The sequence below is a fragment of the Sander lucioperca genome, chromosome 14 (genome assembly GCF_008315115.2).
Source record: "Sander lucioperca isolate FBNREF2018 chromosome 14, SLUC_FBN_1.2, whole genome shotgun sequence".
In the NCBI taxonomy this organism is placed as follows: Eukaryota; Metazoa; Chordata; class Actinopteri; order Perciformes; family Percidae; genus Sander; species Sander lucioperca.
Window position 1 is genome coordinate 3,323,555 of NC_050186.1, and position 20,998 is coordinate 3,344,552.

A 20,998-nucleotide genomic window follows, 5' to 3' on the forward strand; every position below is an offset into this window, starting at 1 on the left:
ATTGTATATATTCTTTTTATCCTTCTTATATTTGAATGTGTGACATGCACCAACAACACCATGACAAATTCCTTGTATGTGCAAAAACGTACTTGGCAATAAAACCCTTTCTCATTCTGATTCTGATTCAGCTGTCCTGTCAATAAAGGCCTAAAAATGCCCAAAAAATAATCTTAAAAAAAAAAAAAAAAAAATGTACTTGAATGTCCTTAATCCTAACTGCTTACATAGTTCAACCTGTCCTACCACCAGGCTTATTTCATCCTCACAATATTCATGCAAGATGTTGATTTAGGCAAGTTTAAACTTTTTTCTTTTTTTTTTTAGATGGATAAAAGAATTCTGTGTTGATTTCACAATAAAACATAACTCGTGAATATTGGGTGATGAGTTTTGGAAAGACAGTTTGGTCTGAAATGAATCAAATGTGTTGTTTCTGAAACAGAACTATTGTTTGTGTTCACTCAGATAAGACACAGTAGTGTAACAATGTGCACAGTGTTGATAATAATCCATACACTGAGATACAGTGGATTGTACAGGATGTAGATCAGTGGGCTGAGTCACAGCTGCAACACTGCATGCAAAGTTCAAGACAAGTCTGCCACTAGCTGGTTCAGGAAGAGGTAGGAGCAGAGATGGAGGAGTTGCAGAATTGGATGATGCAGAAGTGGCACCAAACTAAATGTACAGAAGGAGGAGGATTTCTTGGTCTGGCATGTCAAACGTCTCAGAGCATTGAACATGTAACTCTTGTTTCTGCCGGTGCAAGGCAAAGTTCAAACTCATGTTCCACAGGAGGAACCTCCTCAAAGTTGTGATTTTTTCTATCTAAGAACAGCATATTGTCTTCAGGCAACAGAACATTTAAAAACATACATTTAGTTAATTGAAATAAATAAATTATGCTTTGAATTCACAAGTAATTTATATGCACATACACAAACACACAGATGCACAAATCTACTTTTCTCAGTGCAACTAGATTCACTTTAGTTTTCCTGAAGTGATAAAGTGATAAGGCCATGACATCAGACGTATTAATCCGACATTAGCAGCTAGAGCTGCCACCTCTCTGCCCATGTATTGCAAATGCAGGAGCCTGACTTGTGTCCATATACTTCTATTTTAAACATCCCTTTTTCTCGTAGTGTTGTCATGCTCCTTCAGATAAAGGCAAAGGATCTAATGCAAAATAAAGAGCTCTCTTCCCTCTCCTATACTCTGAGTTACCATGGAGACAGATATAATTCAGTTCTTGATGTTTCTCATAAAAAAAAAGCCTGCGTACATATTTTCATCTGCAACCATAGCGACACTTGACATTGTCAGCGCTATTTGTAAAAACCAAGTCACCATAGCGACACTAACCATCCAGGCTGTGTCATAGATCATGTGTCCTAGCTGAGTATGCCTCCTCATTATGAGTGAAATTTAGGAATCCACTGGTAAACAGGATTTATTTGATCATTTTTAAACAAATTATCACCTTGACGTTTAGGACTGCACTGCAACTCTCAAAGGACTGAAAAATAAAGGATTGATACGATGTTTGGAGCATTAAAAGTAAAAACAAAAAATCTGTATGTTGCAATTAATGTCTAAATGATATAGGCTAAATATTAACATATAACCTACATTGGTGAGTGGACAATAACGTACTTGCAGGTCAGCCTCTAAACATAGTTGACAAATCTATTTAATAGGTCAGGGTTTATTAAACTTGAATCAAAATATGTCAGTGCTACAAATATAACCTTTACAAATGATTACAGTCGGTTGTAATTCAAATGTTCTGTAATGTGTACCAAACTTAATAGAACAAATACATCATGCTTTTTGTCAGGAAGAATATTTTTTAAAATATAGCAAAGCAAAAGTTTTTTTATTATTATTATTCTTGCTCCTTTACACTGACCAGTGATTGGAGTGAGACCCATTTGAAGCTTGCAGACATTGTACAGGTAATTATTTTTCATAGATGCACCCCGTCTTGTGCGTCAACCGTACGTCACACTATAGGCCTAATGGCCAACCGTACAACAGTGTTGATGTGGGGGAAAGCTTTCATCCAATGCATGGCTTCAGAGCAACTACAACACAAGAGTTTACATCCATATTGTTGTTGTGCCAGCCACAAACGTGGACATTTGACCCACAGCTGACCACTTATGCAGCCCAATGAGACTGCAGCATGTGATGTTTAAGGATTTGTTGCATAATCGACATTTCTCAAAGAAATTCCTATAAATTCAACTTGTCAGAAATATACATCTCCAGGGTATCATCGCAACCATCTCCCCTATAAACCCGATCCCAGTGATGGCTGGGGGAGATGCGCTCGTCCTCGGCGATAATCGATAGACGCATGCAGGTAGCCTTCCTCCCTACACACGCAGCATCACCACGCATCCTTACTCCACTGTGCAGTCTCTCTTATTTTCCTCCCCATCACCACACATGAGAAATCGTTCGTGGGGGCCCTGCCTATTGATCTCTAAACATCTGGAACACCTCATATTTGTTTTACAAGGCAGAGGCGGACAGTCTGTGCCCGAAATAGAGGAGTGAGACAGCAGCAGCAGCACCAGGACGGACCACTTGACACCTTGCTTCACGACATCGATATGCAGTAGTGTGATACCAGCTCTGCGGAGACGGGAAGGCCAGTCCATGGCATCTTGATATGAAAACCGTGGGCTCTGCGCATTCCTCACCGACGGCGTAGTCTATTTTTCTGCGGAGTCGAAAGGATTAACTTGGCCAGATAAAAGCGGCGAGGGGGTGAAATCTTAACAATAATTCAATTTGGCCAGATTTTGTTTGGGGGATTTGTGGGATATCATTGGACCTGCGATGGACTCCAGCGCGGGGGAATATGGCATGGCTCGTCTTGGATTGTTTTTGGTTTTGATGGGGCTGTGGAGATTTAGCGATGCTTGCCCCGCATCCTGCACTTGCAGCATCTCAAGGATTGTTTGTATTGATTCTGTACCAGGGATCCAGGATTTCCCTGTCCTCACGTTAGATGACATGGAAAACATCACCGAGATGTAAGTGTATGAAAATGATCGTGCACACAGCGTATGAACTTATTAGGATGCAATGCGTAAAGAACTACCTTCGGGTAGGTCGCAATAATACCCAAGGGCTAGGATTATGATAATAATAATAAGGGTAATAACAACACCAACAGCAATAGTATTTAACAGCAGGCCTAATTCCCCCCCCCCGTGGATTTAAGATCAATAGAGATCTGTCTTCTGCGCTTAATACCAAACCCAAAATGTGTGATTTTCTTCTTATAACCAATGGGTTTGTCAAATCATGTAGCCTAGTACATGTGTGTGTGCGCGCGTGTGTGTGTATGTGTGGCGGAGATGGGGGTCGCGCTTGCAACCAACGTCGTGTGTGTGTGTGTGTGTGTGTGTGTGTGTGTGTGTGTGTGTGTGTGTGTGTGTGTGTGTGTGTGTGTGTGTGTGTGTGTGTGTGTGTGTAATGGTGGCGAGAGTGCGTGTCAGGCTTATTTGGATTAGTCGGTGTTTCCTTTACAAAACAGCTCTGGAGGTAGTGATGGAGTAACTGTTTAGGCCCGACGCAGACTATGAGGTGTTAATTCAGCGTTTGGGCGGCGGCGTGATTTAACCTCAACATTTAAAAAAAAAATGACCACATTCTTGCCAGATTACACATGAGATCACATCAGTTGTATCCAGCCGGCGAATGGCTGCCCACAGTTATGTAGCCTTGTCTGCGTCAGTGTGTAGGCTTGTGTCGGAGTGTACCTGCTACAACCCTGCACAAGTGTACAACTGCACGGCACCCAGTGGAGAATGGAGGGGAGACTGGGTGAGTTTTCTGAGGCAGACAGACTGGACACATACCCATCATGAATGTAGTGTAGGCTATAGGCGTTTACTGTTGTCGGATCAATACATTATTATCCCTTACTTCATTTTGCAAATGATAGAAGTATTTTAGCATCCTGCCCCTTGTAAATGAACATCTTTTTTTCAGTGAGTAAGATTTGCAGCTTTGGCAAATGAATCACCTTTGAAGCTTAATATCAAAATGAAAGAACATTTCAATGAAGATTGTGCTGTCAGCTGCACCTTCTAAAAATCTAACAGGTAATTTAAAAAAAAAAATCCTGTGCCCCATTTGTAATACTTGGAAATAAAGACAAAACTCCTGAAGCAGCGCCATCCAGATTGTTGAAGATACTTAAACTTGTAAAAAAAATTACAGCTGTTAAAGGTAGGCTACAATCTACATGTAACAAAAGTCTCTCCACACAAACAACATTTAAAACAACCTGCAGTCATTCTTAAATGGATTTACAGTTGTTGTTTTTTTAAACACAAGGCAATCTTAATCTTTTCTGATCTTGTGAAAGGTTTGTTTGCTTCAGCAATATATTGTAATGATCATTTGAAATGTTTTTACTCAAACTCTTCCACGACATATATATAATGTAGTTTAGATGGTCCCCATTTAAAAAAAGTTTTGATTTGTTTATTAAAACAATGAATCAAGGTGTACTATTTACTGACTGTCTCTTGCCAACATGGCAGATACTTATTAGATATTTGAAAATATACCTTCAGGGGCGTTTTTTACAGCATCATTAGGCCATAAAAAGGAAATTTTCATCTTCATTAAACACCTAAATAACATGAACAATATCAGCAACAATACAAAAGCATAATGTTTGTTAACTGCCAGTGTGTGAATACATGCTGTTGTACTGGTTCACATTAGATCAACAATCAAATGCTGCAGACCAAATTCCCTCAGTAAAGGAATATGACAGCTGTGTGGGCAGTATCACATTTAGCTGACTGTCTACAAAATGAAAAAAAAAAAAAAAAGAACACACTGTCATGGTATTTAGTTTCCTAAAATACACAAACACAACTGATTTGGCTGTTTCACACTGACATTGTGACATTGTAGAGTATAACACACACATACAAACGTACTAGTTTAAGATCAAGTTATGTATCTGACCACCAGAGAATCTCAGCCTGTATCTACTTCCAGACCAACTTCATATTGAATGAACGGTGTGCACGTGTGTCATAACAGGCTTTTCTTTCCAATTCTTTCACAGATACATTGCTAATCAAAACAGACTGTTTGACATAGATGACAACAGTCTGAGGCACTACATAAACCTCAGAAACCTGTAAGTATCGTACGGTATTGCCTTTTGTGTTTTACATGGAATCACAATATATTTTGCTAACAGAACATTTGTAATTACTTGATAACTCTACATTTGAAACTTCCTACAGAACAGTGACGAATACAAGATTGACGTCTATATCATCAGATGCGTTTTACAACAATACAAGACTTCAATATGTGTAAGACACATTTGAAAGACCCTCATTACTTGTGTCATTGATGTACACACGAGTAGCCTTGTTTGGATTTTGATTTTTTTCCCCCCCTCTCCTTTTAGAAATCTCACAGACAATAACCTATCAACACTGTCATGGAGAACATTTCAGAACTTTAACAAAACATACTCGTAAGTGTACAGAAAAGTTTCAGTACACATCTTTTTTTGTGTGTGCAGCCAAGCAGTTTCTTATGTGCTGTGTTTTTATTTCTAAGGCTCCTGCTGTCCGGTAACCCTCTGGATTGTGTTTGTGAGAACTTATGGATCAAATTTAGGCTAGAAGAAACCGACAGTCAAGAGCTGAAGTGCATAGACGAGAGAGGAGTGCCAACGGCCTTTGCCACACTCACTCCACCGGACTGTGGTAATGTGAAACCATGTTATAATAAGCAACTGCACTGGGTATCTGATATTGAACGTGTAGAGAGACGATCGCTTCACGGAGACAGGAAAGATGGAAATAAATCTGTATACAAATCTATCTATGTTAAGTTCTGGTCGGATGTTTAATTTAGCTGTTTGCTCATTTTTTCGCAGTGCTTCCCAAAGTAGAGGTCGTCCCAACCACCGTGACGGAGATGCAGGGGAGTAATGTCAAAGCTGTGTGCAGCGCCTCAGGCACCCCTCCTCCTGAGATCCTGTGGAACCTTGATTGGCTCTCAACCCACCACGAGGTGAGCCAGTCTACCACACAGCTTCCTGTTGAAACCTTTGGTACCTAGGTCCACCACTCTAGGCTCATGGTTGTTTTTTTTTTTTAAGGGTTTACTCTTTGAGTGGAATGGAAAAGATAGGAAATCTTTTTATGAAAATATTGATGATGAATAATTTTATTTCGGTTAACATACATGAAAGAAACAATTATTTTCCAAAATTTGCCACCGTAGCTAACCGAAACAGGGATAGGCTGAAGCAAAGGCTTATTTTTGCTTATCCTATGATCCCCATAGAATCACCAAGAAATCCAAAAAAACTAAATGAAACTAAATACTTGAGTACAATCCTAGTAATCTGAATCAAATTACTTCATAACCCTTAATTATTTTAGATTTTAAAGCTTTTTTGAAACTCAACAGAGACGTACACATTTTCAACTCATCATTAAGTTCATTCCATAATTTAACCCCCAAAACTGAAACACATCTATATTTTACATTAGTCCTCACTTTACCAGTTTTAAAGATAGAGAACCGTCTTAAAATCAAAAGGACCTTCTCTTAATTAAAAAACAAAAAAAACAAAAAAAACTAATACAGACAGAAAGGCCATTGTTCACAACTCGAAAAAATATTTTTAATACATAAGTTTTTAAATATACAAGATCTAGAAATTTTAAGATGCTGGAACTTATAAAAAAAAAATGATTAGTTGATTCATAATAACAAGCTTTATGTATTATTCTAATCGCTCTCTTCTGAAGTTTATTACTCATGAGATGAGTTCCAATGAAGCTTCAAAACTAACTCTGTGAATATGATGGCATGAAGGTCATGATAAAGCTGTAGGCTTGAGACTTGGACTCAAGTTAGGGTTAAAGGATTCATTCTATGTTTTTTCTTATCATCAACAAATCCCATGAAAGGACTAAAACCGAATACCGAATTGATCCAACAAAAAACTCTGTGTGGCTTATTCTTCTTCTCATGGAGCTCCATTGTTAACATTTTTTTATTAAAAACACATCAGTGATGATTGAAATAAAATGTTTGTACTGACTTAGTACTATTGGTTCCTGGTGAGGATTTACATTGTCTCAGGAACCCAATGGACTGGGCGGAGTGCCACAGCAGAGTAGGGAATTGGGAAAATATTGAGAGATGGACAAACACATTGGGTCTTTTCATAGAATCTGTTGATAATAAGAAAAATAGAGAATATGACAGTTGCAATATGTTATGTTGTACCACTAATGAGGTATATACCCAGTCAGCCTGATGGTTATTGTACAATTTTACATACAATACTAGAGGACATATAATGCAAATAATAATGCTGTTTTCAGATTGATCCTTCAGATATGGAGAGCAGCCTCACCTTGTCAGACCTGTCTCCTGATGATAATGGCAAGGTGATCATATGCAGCGCTGAGAACATGGTCGGTCAGACCGAGGCCACACTTACGCTCAATATTCTCTGTAAGGACTCTTACTTTTCGGTTATTATTGACTGTATATGTTAACAAACAGTAGCATGCATCTTTAGAGACAATATATACTGTCGGTAAGTTTGTTTTGCCTAATTTCCTCTCATGATCTTGTAAAAGCTTTCTTCTAAACCTTGTTTTTTCCCCCAGTGAAAGCACAAGGCCCCTAAGTTTGTTATCATTACTGTCTCTTGGCAAACCTTATTGACTCTCCATGTTTCCTGTCCATAACTCTTCCTCCTGTGAAGCTCCTCATGCCTTACCACACTCCTCTGCTTGTTTACACATGTCTTCATTTCTCTTCATACTCCTCTTCCATGTTTTCCTGATGTCAGCGTTTAAATGTTGTGTAATCAGTCTCCCTTCTCTTCCCCCATACTCTTCATCCCCCAAATGCTTCTCCTGTCTAAGCCCATAAATGTTGCTTTTCCTACTGGCTTTTACTCCTGGTGTTGATTTCCTATCATCCCGTTATTACTCTTCCTCTACCTCCGTGTCAGTTGCCCCCACCATCCAGCAGCTGCTGGGGCCAGAACGGGACCACCACTGGTGCATCCCCTTCAGCGTGACGGGGAACCCCAAGCCCGAGCTGCAGTGGTACCATGAGAACGTGGCTCTCCTGGAGCAGGACTTCATCCGCACAATGATCCACCTGTTCACCGAGAGCGAGTACCACGGCTGCCTGCAGCTGGTCAACCCCACGCACATTCACAACGGCGTGTACAGGCTGGTGGCAAAGAATAAGTACGGCCAGGACGAGAAGAAGGTGTCTGCCCAGTTCATCGACCCGCCTGACATCGACCATACAGGTGTCTCTTTACAAGAGTACATTCAGTAGGAAGTCAGCACATTTCTGTTTTGTGAAGTGGACTTCTAACTTACATATATATTTTTTTCCTTTTCAGCTGAGGACCCCATCTACTACGGTAAGTAATTCAGCTTTATAAAACCAACAGTGGCTGTACTTGTTAGCTTGATAATAGTGTATACAGTTAAAATTAACTCTTCTGTGTCTCCTCCTGTGGCCTCTGCCTGCATCTTGCTTCTGCTCAGACACCACTGGTAGGTGTTTGAAGGGTTACACACTATATAACATGACACTCATCAGTCAGCATTATAAAGTAAATTGCTTGCACTTAATAGTTATTTTATTTTGAATGTTCTGAGAAGCATTTTGTTTATTTTCAGAATCTCCGGTCCCTCCGCTGGACGACAGTGTTGCAGTAAGTGATGCTCATCAGTCCTCACCATTGAAAGCAGCGGCTCCCATCATTTTGGCTCAATACCCCTTGAAACAAATGTTTACTCGTGACCATCCGTCACCGTTTTATGTAACATAAATATTTTAGCTTTTGCTTTCCTATCACGTAAATAATCTCATGACTCCTCACGTTTCATTTATGACCCCTCATGGGGATCCGACCCCATGTTGGAAAACGCTGATCTTAAAAAGGATGCCAAATGGTTTTGTTGACAGTTATATTTCAAACAATCTTTTTTTTTTTTTTTTGTCTTCCCAGGTGTATGTAGTTGTGGGAATCGCAGGAGTTGCCTTGACTGGCTGCATTCTGATGGTGATCATTTTGAAATATGGAAGAAACTCCAAGTTTGGTCTTAAAGGTGAACTCATTTTCTTAAAGGAATAGTTTGACATTTTGAGAAATACACCTATTCAATTTGCTTCCCAGAGTGAGATGAGACGCTTGATACCACTCTCATGTGTGTCTGGTTAGCTTAGCTTAGCACAAAGACTGAAAATAGGAGGGAAAAGATAGCTTGGCTCTGTCAGACAGTTTCCACTCTTTATTCTAAGCTAGCCGGCTGTAGCTTCATTTTTAACGCAGACATATGAGAGTGGTAGTGACCTTTTCATCAACTATTATATTCTAAAATCACAAGAGTTGACTCACTTTATTTGACCTTAACTTTTAATAAGCAGTACTGTATATTTTAAATAAAAAAATGTTAATCACAAAAAATATTAGTATATAAGTATATACAGTTAACAAATGGTTTATAACACACTATAACGTAGGAAGTTAGTAGTTTAACACAAGGACATTTTGAAGCTTAGAGTATTTTGTTGCATACATTTTAAGTGTTTTTATTAGATTTGTCAACAATGAAAAATCTCTTATGAATAATTTATAGCTGATATATAAACAGTTTATGATACCTTTGTGTAGAGTATGATCACACACGTAGACAAAGCCTTTATTAACTGTTAATAAATGCTTTGTTTATGTGTACCAATCATTCACAGGCAGGTGTTTATAAATGGGGTCAAAACTCATGACAACACATCATTCATCAAGCAACTGTTTATACACAGTTATGAATGCTTCATAAGGGGATTTATATTAGACAAATACATTAATAAACACTTAGATGTCCTTATATCTGCTTACAACTACATTATATTGTGTATAATGTGATTATATAAATAGTGGGGGTTAAAATAAATAAAATAAATTTCAGTTTCCACTGTATCGGTATAAAAATAACTGCAGGAATTTGAGTCCTACTTTGCTCTGAGGTCATGCTCTCATGTGATTTAGGATGTCATCTGCCTCTGATCTTCTGATATCTTTTTGTCATTATGTACAACTTGTATTCACAAGTCCTTCCATCGTTTTTCCTCCTCCTCCTCCTCCTCCTCGACCAAAATGTCCTTCCTCTCCTCTCCTCTCCTCTCCTCTCCTCTCCTCTCCTCTCCTCTCCTCTCCTCTCCTCTCCTTCTGCCTCTCTTTCCTCTCCACCTCCTCCTCTGTGGCTCCCTAGGCTCCTCCTCAGTCATCAGTAATGACGATGACTCCGCCAGCCCTCTTCATCACGTCTCCAATGGCAACAACACCCCGTCGTCCTCGGAGATGGGTCCAGACGCAGTGATCATTGGGATGACAAAGATTCCTGTCATTGAGAACCCACAGTACTTCCGTAACTCCGGCAGCATGCTGAAATCTGACACGTGTGAGTTACCGCCTCGCTCGACAAATGTCCGGTAACCCGGACCTTTTCTGATAAATCCATGCAGGGGTCACAGCCAGACGCCATATTTATTGTCAGCATCCTGCTGCATTGTGTCAATGACTCCTGCTCTGCGGGACAACTGGATAGTTAGATGATGTTCAGAAACACAAGCTTGTTTACAGAACTCAGCAGAAGGAACCTGAATGTTTTTCTTACACAGACACACATGTGCATGTGGTTTATTATACTTTAAGACATTTCAATTAGAGCTGAATCTGAAAAATAACCATAAACCATTTTGATAACTGTGTAAAGTCTGTTAATTCTGTCCTTTACAATGTGTAGATTTGCTGCTTTTGTCTGTTTTATTTTATTGGAAACTAAATATCTTTCTGTTTTAGACTGTTCATTAAAATCATGCAATCGGAAGACGTCACCACTCTGGCTTTTTTAAATATATTTTCTGATATTTTCCAGACTAATTTATCAATTGCCAATGAAAATATTCCTTAGTTGCGGCCCTAATCTAATTTGACTATAACTGATGATATTTCTGACTGAGAATCTTAACCTCACTCTAGTGAAGAGATTAAAAAGAAATTTTACATACACCAAAGTTCCCACTCAATAACCTAGATGAATTTGTGACCATGAGAGTGATTTGTCCTATTCTGCATTAAAGTTGTCCAGCACATTAAAAGACACAACATTGTGCTGAAGCGGGAGCTGGGAGAGGGAGCCTTTGGGAAGGTGTTTCTCGCCGAGTGCTACAACCTGACACCAGACCAGGAGAAGCTCCATGTGGCAGTCAAGGTACAGATCAGGAAGCTGTTTGCACAAATAATCAATGCACTTGTCATTCAGTTAGTGAATTCTATTGACTAGATGTACATTCTTGTAGATAATGCCCCTTATCTTGTCTTTGTGTCTTTGCCTTTTCGTCAGACTCTGAAAGAGGCCAACGAGAGCGGCCGAGCGGACTTCTACAGAGAGGCCGAGCTCCTCACCAACCTGCAACATGAACACATCGTCACTTTCTACGGGGTGTGTGTGGAGAGTGACCCGCTCATCATGGTGTTTGAATACATGAAACATGGTGACCTAAACAAGTTCCTCAGGTAGGGTCATAGGGTACCTTATTGCGTGGCTGCGGGTTCAATTCTGACCCGCCTTGATGAGTTGTGTTTTTTATGGAGCTTATATGACAGAATATTTATTGGCCAAGAGCAGTGACTTCCTGGAGGCTCAACTAGTTGCCTGGCAACTTCATGGTGACGAAAGGATTCCAGGAAGTCACTGCTCCCTGCCAAGAAATAGTCTGTTATATAATCTCCATAAAAAAAACACACAATTTAAACCAAAACAAATTTGAAAAAAAGTCTGTGGTTTCAGCTTCTCACATGTAAATATTTGGTACTTTATGGTGCAATATATTTTCAAAACTATTCAGTGGTACAATTAATGGAAGCTCTGATTAAGTGTTTCTGGGTGCAGGTCCCATGGTCCTGATGCAGTGCTAATGGCAGACGGTCAACACAGTATCCTGGTGGAGCTCACCCAGTCCCAGATGCTGCACATTGCCCAACAGATTGCTGCTGGCATGGTCTACCTGGCCTCCCAACACTTTGTCCACAGAGACTTAGCAACCAGGAACTGCCTGGTTGGAGAAAACCTGCTGGTCAAGATAGGAGACTTTGGCATGTCCAGAGACGTTTACAGCACGGACTACTACAGAGTGAGTCAAGAGTAGTTTTGATTATTTCCCTTTTTCTCATCTTGTCTTGCCCCCAGTCTCTTTTACACACACACACACACACACACACACACACACACACACACACACAGTCTCAAATATGTTATTAGAATTTTATTCCAGTTTTAGCCTGATATAACTGTGTAGCTGCAGAAATGACAAATTTAACCAGTGGTGTTTTATCTATTTTTAATACAATTTAAATGCAAATTCTATAATCTGCATAAAATTACTGTTTCCATGGTAATAAGGGCCAACAGTGCAAAAATGCATTGGCAGTTTTTCTCTTATTCCCTGGGCAAGCTGGGAATACGTCCATCACTCTACATGAACAGCATCATATTAAACCATAGAGGAGTTATGGTACCGTATATGGTCTGACCCACTGATAGTCGTGAGAAGATCAGATTTTGATGCTTCAATACAGGCCAATAAAAAAAGACAATTTGTCTTGTTGAGTAGCAGATGGATGTATTTAATTCCCTCATCCTTTCTGCCTCAGATCCCAGCTTGAATCCCACAGTGCCCTCTGCTGCCTGAAGTGGAGTCAGAAATCTAAAACACAAAACACATCTGTGAGATGCATTTCCCTGCATGAGATAAGATTACCATAAAGAAGGCCTGCCTGTCACCAACTCCTGATATCAAACGTTTTTTTTTATCAAATAGAGAGCAAGGGCATGAACACAGCTAACAATAAAAGACTGTCTTTGAGGTTGCTTTCATTTTATTAAAATCAAAGTTTAGCACGTGATACAATATATTAGATCAACCAGGAATATAACTGCATAAAACTCACATTGAGAGGATGACATGGCTTAACGTTTAGTTTAGTAGTGACTAAAACTAGAATTTGTTCACCATTGTTGAGCCTCCAGTTATAAAAAGTGTCATATTTTTCATTTCATTAATGTTTATTTGAATAGGGACAGATGCTTAGACATAGACTTGTGTGCAACAAATCTCCAATGTACAGCATCACAGCATTTATAACTGTATACACATACAAGACACCTACTGTACATCTGTAGGTTCCATGCAATCGTGTTTCTAGTGGACAATCCACTGGCCTGTAATGGTTGCACCCTGTCACAGAGAGCCTGAGGGGCCTGTTCATGTAAGCACTTCCAGATGAGATTGAAATTTGCAAATGCAATGTAGTTGTCAAATCTTAACATGTTCAGCTCTCTCAGGACGTGACAATGATGTGATATATGATGGTGTGATCGTACAGTTATGTAGGCGAGGTGATGAACGTGTAAGGATGGTGATTAGATAAAAGAGGAGACGGCAAGGGATGCATTTAGTAGACAGGAAATATCTGATGGAAGAAGACAGGAAGACGCTGGTCGGATAAAAGGTTTTGATGTAATAACGGCCGTGTTTCAGGAATGCCAGAGTGACTTAACTTAATTTCTCACTATAAGAAAAAAAATATTCTCCATTGCACGTTTATTAGGTACACTTAGCTCAAACTAATGCAGTCTAATGCCATGCCAGTCCAAGAAAGTTGTAATGTTCAGGTTTTGTTTAAACTGTTTGAGAGAGGTGTTCAAATGTATGATTATTTTGGAGGATGCAGTTTGCGGTGCTGTTGAACTGTATTGGGTTATACTGACACACATCCAATTGAAATCAATGAGGGTAGACTAAATAACAGAAACACCTCTCTGTATAATGGGATGTACTGATGCACAGCAATGCTTTGAGCTAAATGCTAATGTCAGCATGGAGCTATGCTCACAAGGACAATGTTGACATGCTGACGTTTAGCAGGTATGATCACCATGTTCCATCTTAGATTAGTGTGTTAGTGTGCTAACATTTGCTAATTAGCGCTAAACACAAAGTTCAGCACAAAAGGAAAAATCAGGGACTCCCGATGCTTGGTGAACACAGGTTAGGACCCAAACTTACTTGGTAGTGAGAAACAAGCAGGAGTCAGGAAACCAAGGGGGGGAAAAAAAGAAAGGTGGACTTAACTAGGCTGGGAGCAGGCAGGCGAAGTGGCTGGAGTACTAACTGCTGAATGCGTGAAACAAGTGTAAATGTGCTGGTATATATGGGCTGACGATGAAAGTGGAACAGGTGTTAGGTGGCAGAGCACGTCAAGTGGACTGGCAAGAAAGTCTGAGGGCATCTAGTGGATGGCTTGAGGATTGCAGGTCTGGGGAGTGAGAGGAGAGTACATGGCCTTGGGGAAGTGATGCGGGGGGACAGCTGAAAACAAACAAAGAACTAGACAGTCTCATGGCACACCAAAGGCCTTTGAGATATAATATATCCTCTGGAAACCATGAATGTGAGTACCAAATCCCATGGCAATACATTCAGTGGTTTTTCAGAGATTACAGCCTGGACCAAAGTGGTGAAACGGCAAAACGACATTGCCCCACTCAAAGTGCCGGGCCACAAGCCAGGCTAGAAATATCCCAATAAAGTACAGCCAGTCCAACCAGTAGCTTTAAACTCTTCAGCAGGCCTTATGGTGTTGGTTTCTAATGGAGACTGCTCGCTCTCTCTCTCTCTCTCTCTCTCTCTCTCTGCAGGTGGGCGGTCATACGATGCTGCCGATCCGCTGGATGCCCCCAGAGAGCATCATGTACCGGCGGTTCACCACGGAGAGTGATGTGTGGAGCCTCGGTGTGGTGCTGTGGGAGATCTTCACCTATGGCAAGCAGCCCTGGTACCAGCTCTCCAACAATGAGGTCAGAGTCACACACTGCAGATGTAGACTCTGCAGATCCTTTAGTCAACGCTGGCACTCGGTCAGACGATGTTCACAGAGACTTTTCTCCTGGTGGTCTTGCTAAAGCAAAAGTCTAAAGTTGGAAACTCAAAGTTGGAAAATTCATTAAAAGAAATCAGGGGTATGTGACACAGCTTTGCAACTAACACCAAAACACTGTGACTGGAAATCTTAATGGAAATGTTTATTTCTTCCTATGTAACACAATCTTTACCTAAACAATTATTTCAATAGTTGATGAAGTAATAGAAATAGCCTATGCATCCAATTTATTAAAACCTGTGGTAAATTTTATCTATGCATGGTTGAACTCCACTGTTTTTACACACACGTCACTTTACACAGTCATGAGGAGTACAACTCAGTTATGTCTTTAGTGGCTCTAGAGGAGCTTTGTGAAGTTAGAAAAAAATAACCCCGATGATGTTCCCAGATAGCAAATTATATGAGGCATCCATCTTTGTTTTTCAGCACTTCCATATAAGTAAGTGGCACCTCAAATATATATCAGAGCTTTCGGAAAACTGGGAAACTGGGAAAACTGGGAGTGTCCCAGTTGTAATTTTGACTTGGATGTTGATGTGAACACTATGATGTGAACACCATTTACCAACCAGAAATGTGGCATAAGAAACGCCACTGGTTGCATTATGGGGAATGTAGTATCCAGTGTTTTTGGAGCTTGACAGATACAGGGACCCAAAGCCACGATATCTCTTTGATTTTGACCATTCTGTTTTTAACCTCCTGAGTCTCCCAACTTTATGGAAGTCATTTAATATATTATGTAATATTTCGGTAAATGTTTACATTTTCTAGTATTTTTTTATTATAGAAATTGAATTAATAATTGATAACTTTTTTCAAATGTATCTTATCTCAGTGTTCATCTGTATTTAAACAAAGGAAAAGAAAATAGATATCTATAGATAGATAGATAGTGACAGTAGAGAGATGACAGCAAATAAGAATTGATTCAACATCTGTGGAGAACATGCTGTGTTGCTTTCATAGTAACACCACAGCCAAACAGCTGACAGTGTGTTGTCGCCCTGTATCCTGCAGGTGATCGAGTGCATCACTCAGGGCCGCGTGCTGCAGCGGCCCCGGTCCTGTCCTAAAGAGGTGTACGACCTGATGCTGGGCTGCTGGCAGAGGGAGCCCTACATGAGGCTGAACATCAAGGAGATCCACAGCATGCTCCAGAGCCTCGCCAAGGCCTCTCCTGTGTATCTGGACATACTGGGCTGATGCACCCGTGTTCTTGTATGTACTTTTGCGTGCATGTGTATGAGCTGGGGCTTCATATGGGCACGACAGGTTGTGTGTTTGTTTCCACTTGATGAGACGGAGAGGAGAGGAGGAAATGAAGGTTGTGCGACTGTGTGTGTGTGTGTGTGTGTGTGTCTGTCTGTGTACAGTACCTGGCTGTAAATGTTTCTGTAAATGCTATCCATTTGTGTCCTCATTACATCAAGAAAAGCCTTAAATTTGGAGTGATTTTGTTTTCGCTTTTCTTTTCTTATCCATTTGCAGACGTAACTGAGGCATGTTTCACAAATGGAAACCAAAATGCATACAGGATTATGTAATTTTATCCAAACCATCAACCCTCCCATATGTGAAAGGTATAAAAAATAAATGAAACCCGATAATTAGAATCATTGATTACTGGGTTACTCTATCCACATTCATCGCATTAAATAATCTCCTGTGTTTCATATTTGCTGGGAATGAAAGGGAAAATAATGTGTCTCCATAATGGACAGTGTATGGGCACAACTTTGTAGATAGAGCTTTCTCTTCTTTCAACAAACAAAGAGCATATTCTGCAGGAAGATAAAAAAAAAAATACTCAAGTTACAGCTGAAGCTTTTTCTTTTATATGTCACAGACTATTTTAATATTTGTAGAATTTATAAATGTTGACTCTGTTTTCATACCAAGCTGTTGATTTCAATCTGTGGTTTTTTGAGTCATCTACAGAAACTTTTGCTTGTTTGTATTTTAAACATATGTGTATAATATTATACGCGTATGTTTAAAAACAGTGAAACCCATATAGATTCTCATAGATGCCTGTTGTCTGTTATATATAACCTACTCAAGTCCACTGAAGGACTTCCCAATGTAAAAATCAGTGTTGAGGTTGTAAAACACAAGGGCATACAGCATTTTACAGCACTTTTGTTTTAATAATGCCATCATAATTTGTCATATTTTATGTAAATATCTTCACGCAAGATCATCTATAGTTACAGTGGTGTTTTAAACGTTGTTGGAGTGCTCTACTCATTTCACAACCTTTTCATTTGATGTATCTAAAGCACAGAGAATGAGGACTCGGCAGTGTTGAGCTCAAAAAAAGATGAGCACAGTTTTGTTTTGTTTTTTTCATTCACCAGCAATGCCATTTAGCAAATCTTTGTTGTTCGGTGGCCCATATCTGTAAGTGATGTGGTTTTGTATGCATCTTCAGAGACAGTTAATTTATTTCTTTTCAAATGTTGTGGCTGTTGATGAGATTGTGTTTATGGTTTAATAAGAGAAGATCAAATTCATCTTTTGAGTAATTTCCAAGACGGATTGATGGGGCATTTTGATGCAGTTTACTGTGCACTGATGTAGGTTCAATATAATGAGGATTAATTTGTTTTCAGCACTTTGGTCTTTGTATGTATTGAAGTTGCTACTTGTTTATTTGTCATTTATTTACATTACAAGAGTGTACTTTGAAGATGTAATCTTTAATTCTACATAGAAGGCTAAGAGGCCACAGCAAAAGGATTAATTGAGTGTCTGATTGCCCTTTAAGTGTCCCAGGGGTGCTTTCATCTCTCTGAGCGGCCCCAGTCAGCCGGGTGGTGAATGATACAGCTCCCTCACTTCGGGCATCACTAAAGCACATTTGTATAGCCTGCTTGGAAAATGGTTTTGAAATGCATTCTTGTAGTTCATTTTCCAAATGATCTTCAATTGTTCTGTTTTGAAATTTAAAAAAAAGGTTAAAATATTAAAGCAAGTGTGGTGTTCCAAGTGTCTAGTACAAACTTCTGTATTAATCTTTGCAAAAACAGCAGAAATCACTCCTTCATTCTAACCGTCATGTATTTCCATATGGAGGCATAAAGCAGTAAGGCTCTTTGCTGAGACAGTAAGTCATGTTAAGTGCACTTTGTAGCATTACTTAACCCCCAAATGCACAACCTGAGCGGCTGACCACTCTCCGCCTCGACCTCAACTGCACTTAATAACAACAACAAAACATTTCACCCTTGCTGTGCCGGCCATGAATGACGCAAGTCCTAACTCTGATACATTGTCCTTGATGAAAATGATTCAGTGTCCCTCTATGTTTTTATTACAGCGTTTGTCAGTTCTGTATAATAGTCATGTGTCTGCTGTACATTAATTGCTGTCCATTCTGTACAGTTCTGATATTTGTCTATATCAATAGTAGGCTATGTTTAATAGTATAATCTGTTTTGAGAAGGTACCATGTCAAAAACTGTGTGACATCTATTGAAGACAACGTGTTATGGGCCACTGGCAATACATACTATATGTAAATATGGTTTTATTTGTGCTAAATTGTATAATTTTTTGTGCTTGTTCATAATACCAGTGAGAATACAATCCTTTTTTGGCAACTTTTGATCTGCAGAGGACTTTATTTGAACAATGTGTTTTTTTCTCTGAGGAAAAGAAGAAAAGAAAAATGATCTCCTCTTTCCTCTCCACTGTGATGGGGAGCTTACACAGAGGCTGTTTGAGATGCTGTCTGTCTGTAGGAGGACCATAGACTCTGGATCTGATTAAACGTCAGGATCTCTAGCAGACAGGCGTCCCAGCAGATGTGTGGCCGATGGCGAGGAGGTCAAAGGTTGCCTCCTGGCCAACCCCACCACTCAACCTCTTACTGACTGTAGCCTATTTTGATCCTCTTTCAGATGAATAACTGTGACTTTGCATCATGAATAGTATATTATTTTGAATGTAATCTAGAAGGGTCGGGACCTTTTTTGAATGTAATCTATCTTGAGGGTGGGGTGGGGTGGGGGGGAGCGTTGATTATTTTTTTGTAAATATATGGTAAATGAAAAAAAGACTACAGTTTTCATTCCTGTGCAGATAACAAATTTTACTTACTGTGTGAATACAAAGAGAGAGTGTATGTTGTATGTGTTTGTGACTAATGTCTCGAGATGGTGTGTGTGTGTGTGTGTGTGTGTGTGTGTGTGTGTGTGTGTGTGTGAGTGTGTGTGTGTGTGTGTGTGTGTGTGTGTGTGTGTGTGTGTGTGTGTGTGCTCTCCTGGCAGACTGCTTTAATCAGCCAGTTCTATCAATCAATTCAATGCTTTGTGCATCATGTGAGTAGCTTATCCACAATTAATGGAAATGTTCCTTGTGATACTGTGCATTTAATAAAGGTGGTATGTCTTACAATATTCTTTGTGTCCTCACGATTCTTTGTGTCTATTCAAAGTTTGAAGAAGTACTGTACTTAAGTACAGTTTTGAGATAGGCTACTTTACCGGAGTATATCCTACTTCATATTTCTATTCCACTACATTTCAGAAGGAAATATTTGTTTTACTTTTAAATGCAATACACATTGACAGCTTTAGTTACTTTATAGATTAAGATTGTACATTAAAAAACACATTAAGCTTATAAACTACACTGCATTGTTAAAGATAAAACCAGCGGTTCCCAACCTTTTGGGCTTGTAACTAGTTGTGGCCCCTTGACATGTTTCAGATGTTGTTGTCATCTGTGTCAGAGTTGTTTGCATCTAAACTTCTTAAATTGTTTCTTTTTTTATTAACTGTTTGAGGCCCAAAGAAGTAAAAGTATCCAATATTTCACTTAAAAAGCAAAGGTTAAAGGGAAAACAAAATTAATGCAAATGTGACCCCTTCTAATTTATCTTGTAAATTGTAACCCTTTGGGGGACATTTAATCTGACATCTTTCTGTATTAATAAATATATATTATATATAATATATATATATATATATATATATATATATATATATTATAATATTTTATTATTTGACTTTTAATGCAGTGTTTGCAGCATTTGGCTGAGCATCCAACCAGAGGCCTGGATTTTGTAAAAACAATCCCAGTCAGCCAGCATTCAAAATTGATATAGTTCTGTTCTCTCTGGACAATCTCAACACCACACACACCGGCAGATTGTCTGCTAAGGTGTGATTGACATTCAGTCTGTGTTTGTCCCTTTGGGAGTGGGCTACTTTAAAAAGAAATCAACATGTGTCATGAAAGGTATCCCATTGGCACCATTTGTTTCTAACAATAACTACTAAGGAGTGACAAAGACAGCTGCCTGTATGACCTATCTCTCTCTCTCTCTCTCACACACACACACACACACAGTTGCAATTGTGCTGGGGTATGTGTATTTCTGTGGTATCATATTGTCACAGTTGCCACATACAAGTTTAAAGACTGAAGGGTTAAGCTAACCTACCTTGGTGTAGTGCAATGCTAGTGGTACGGAGCTCCACCCTCTACTCAGGCTGCTGGGCCAGTCCATCCAGGGTGTCTTCCTTAACAGATTTATCTTGTGTCTTTCATGAGGGAGTCCCCTACTGACACTCTGAGGGAAGCTTCAATGTGTCTGCTGCAGGAAGAATAAATATAATATATAATACAACCGCCCTTTTGTCTCTCATTCATTAAAACCACTCTACTAACCAAAAATACTAAATACTACTTATTGAGTACATACATTTGGTTATTGCTTTTGCTGGTTTGATAATTATTACTTAGTGTATGCTTTCATACTATATTTTTATATGATGTATACTGTATATGTTGTAACCCTAACCCATACGTACTGATTTTGTTTTTAGAGAATTCAAGCTTAACACTACTTTTAACGACATGCAATTCATGTTTTATAACACACTAAAATACAGTTGTAATCTGTTGACATTTGTATTAACG

At 39.3% G+C, this 20,998-nt stretch overlaps 1 protein-coding gene across 4 annotated transcripts; it reads left to right on the forward strand.

Annotated features, from left to right (window-relative positions):
* The first annotated feature begins 2,265 nt into the window (after nt 1-2,265).
* On the forward strand, nt 2,266-19,470 carry ntrk2b (neurotrophic tyrosine kinase, receptor, type 2b). Of its 4 annotated transcripts, none has more exons than XM_035991461.1 (18): nt 2,266-3,053; nt 5,114-5,188; nt 5,298-5,369; nt 5,468-5,536; nt 5,623-5,771; nt 5,945-6,081; nt 7,410-7,542; nt 8,051-8,359; nt 8,459-8,476; nt 8,604-8,612; nt 8,739-8,773; nt 9,071-9,170; nt 10,332-10,520; nt 11,203-11,333; nt 11,466-11,638; nt 12,015-12,255; nt 14,823-14,981; nt 16,088-19,470. In XM_035991461.1, exons 1-18 carry the CDS (start codon nt 2,857-2,859, stop codon nt 16,271-16,273), a joined length of 2,382 nt encoding a protein of 793 aa, XP_035847354.1. In that variant the 5' UTR covers nt 2,266-2,856; the 3' UTR covers nt 16,274-19,470. The 4 variants fall into 4 exon arrangements, with proteins under 4 accessions (XP_035847354.1, XP_031173458.1, XP_031173456.1 ...); XM_031317598.2 differs by having other exon boundaries at nt 8,604-8,610; nt 8,734-8,773; XM_031317596.2 differs by having other exon boundaries at nt 2,267-3,053; nt 8,456-8,476.
* The last annotated feature ends 1,528 nt before the right edge of the window (nt 19,471-20,998 follow it).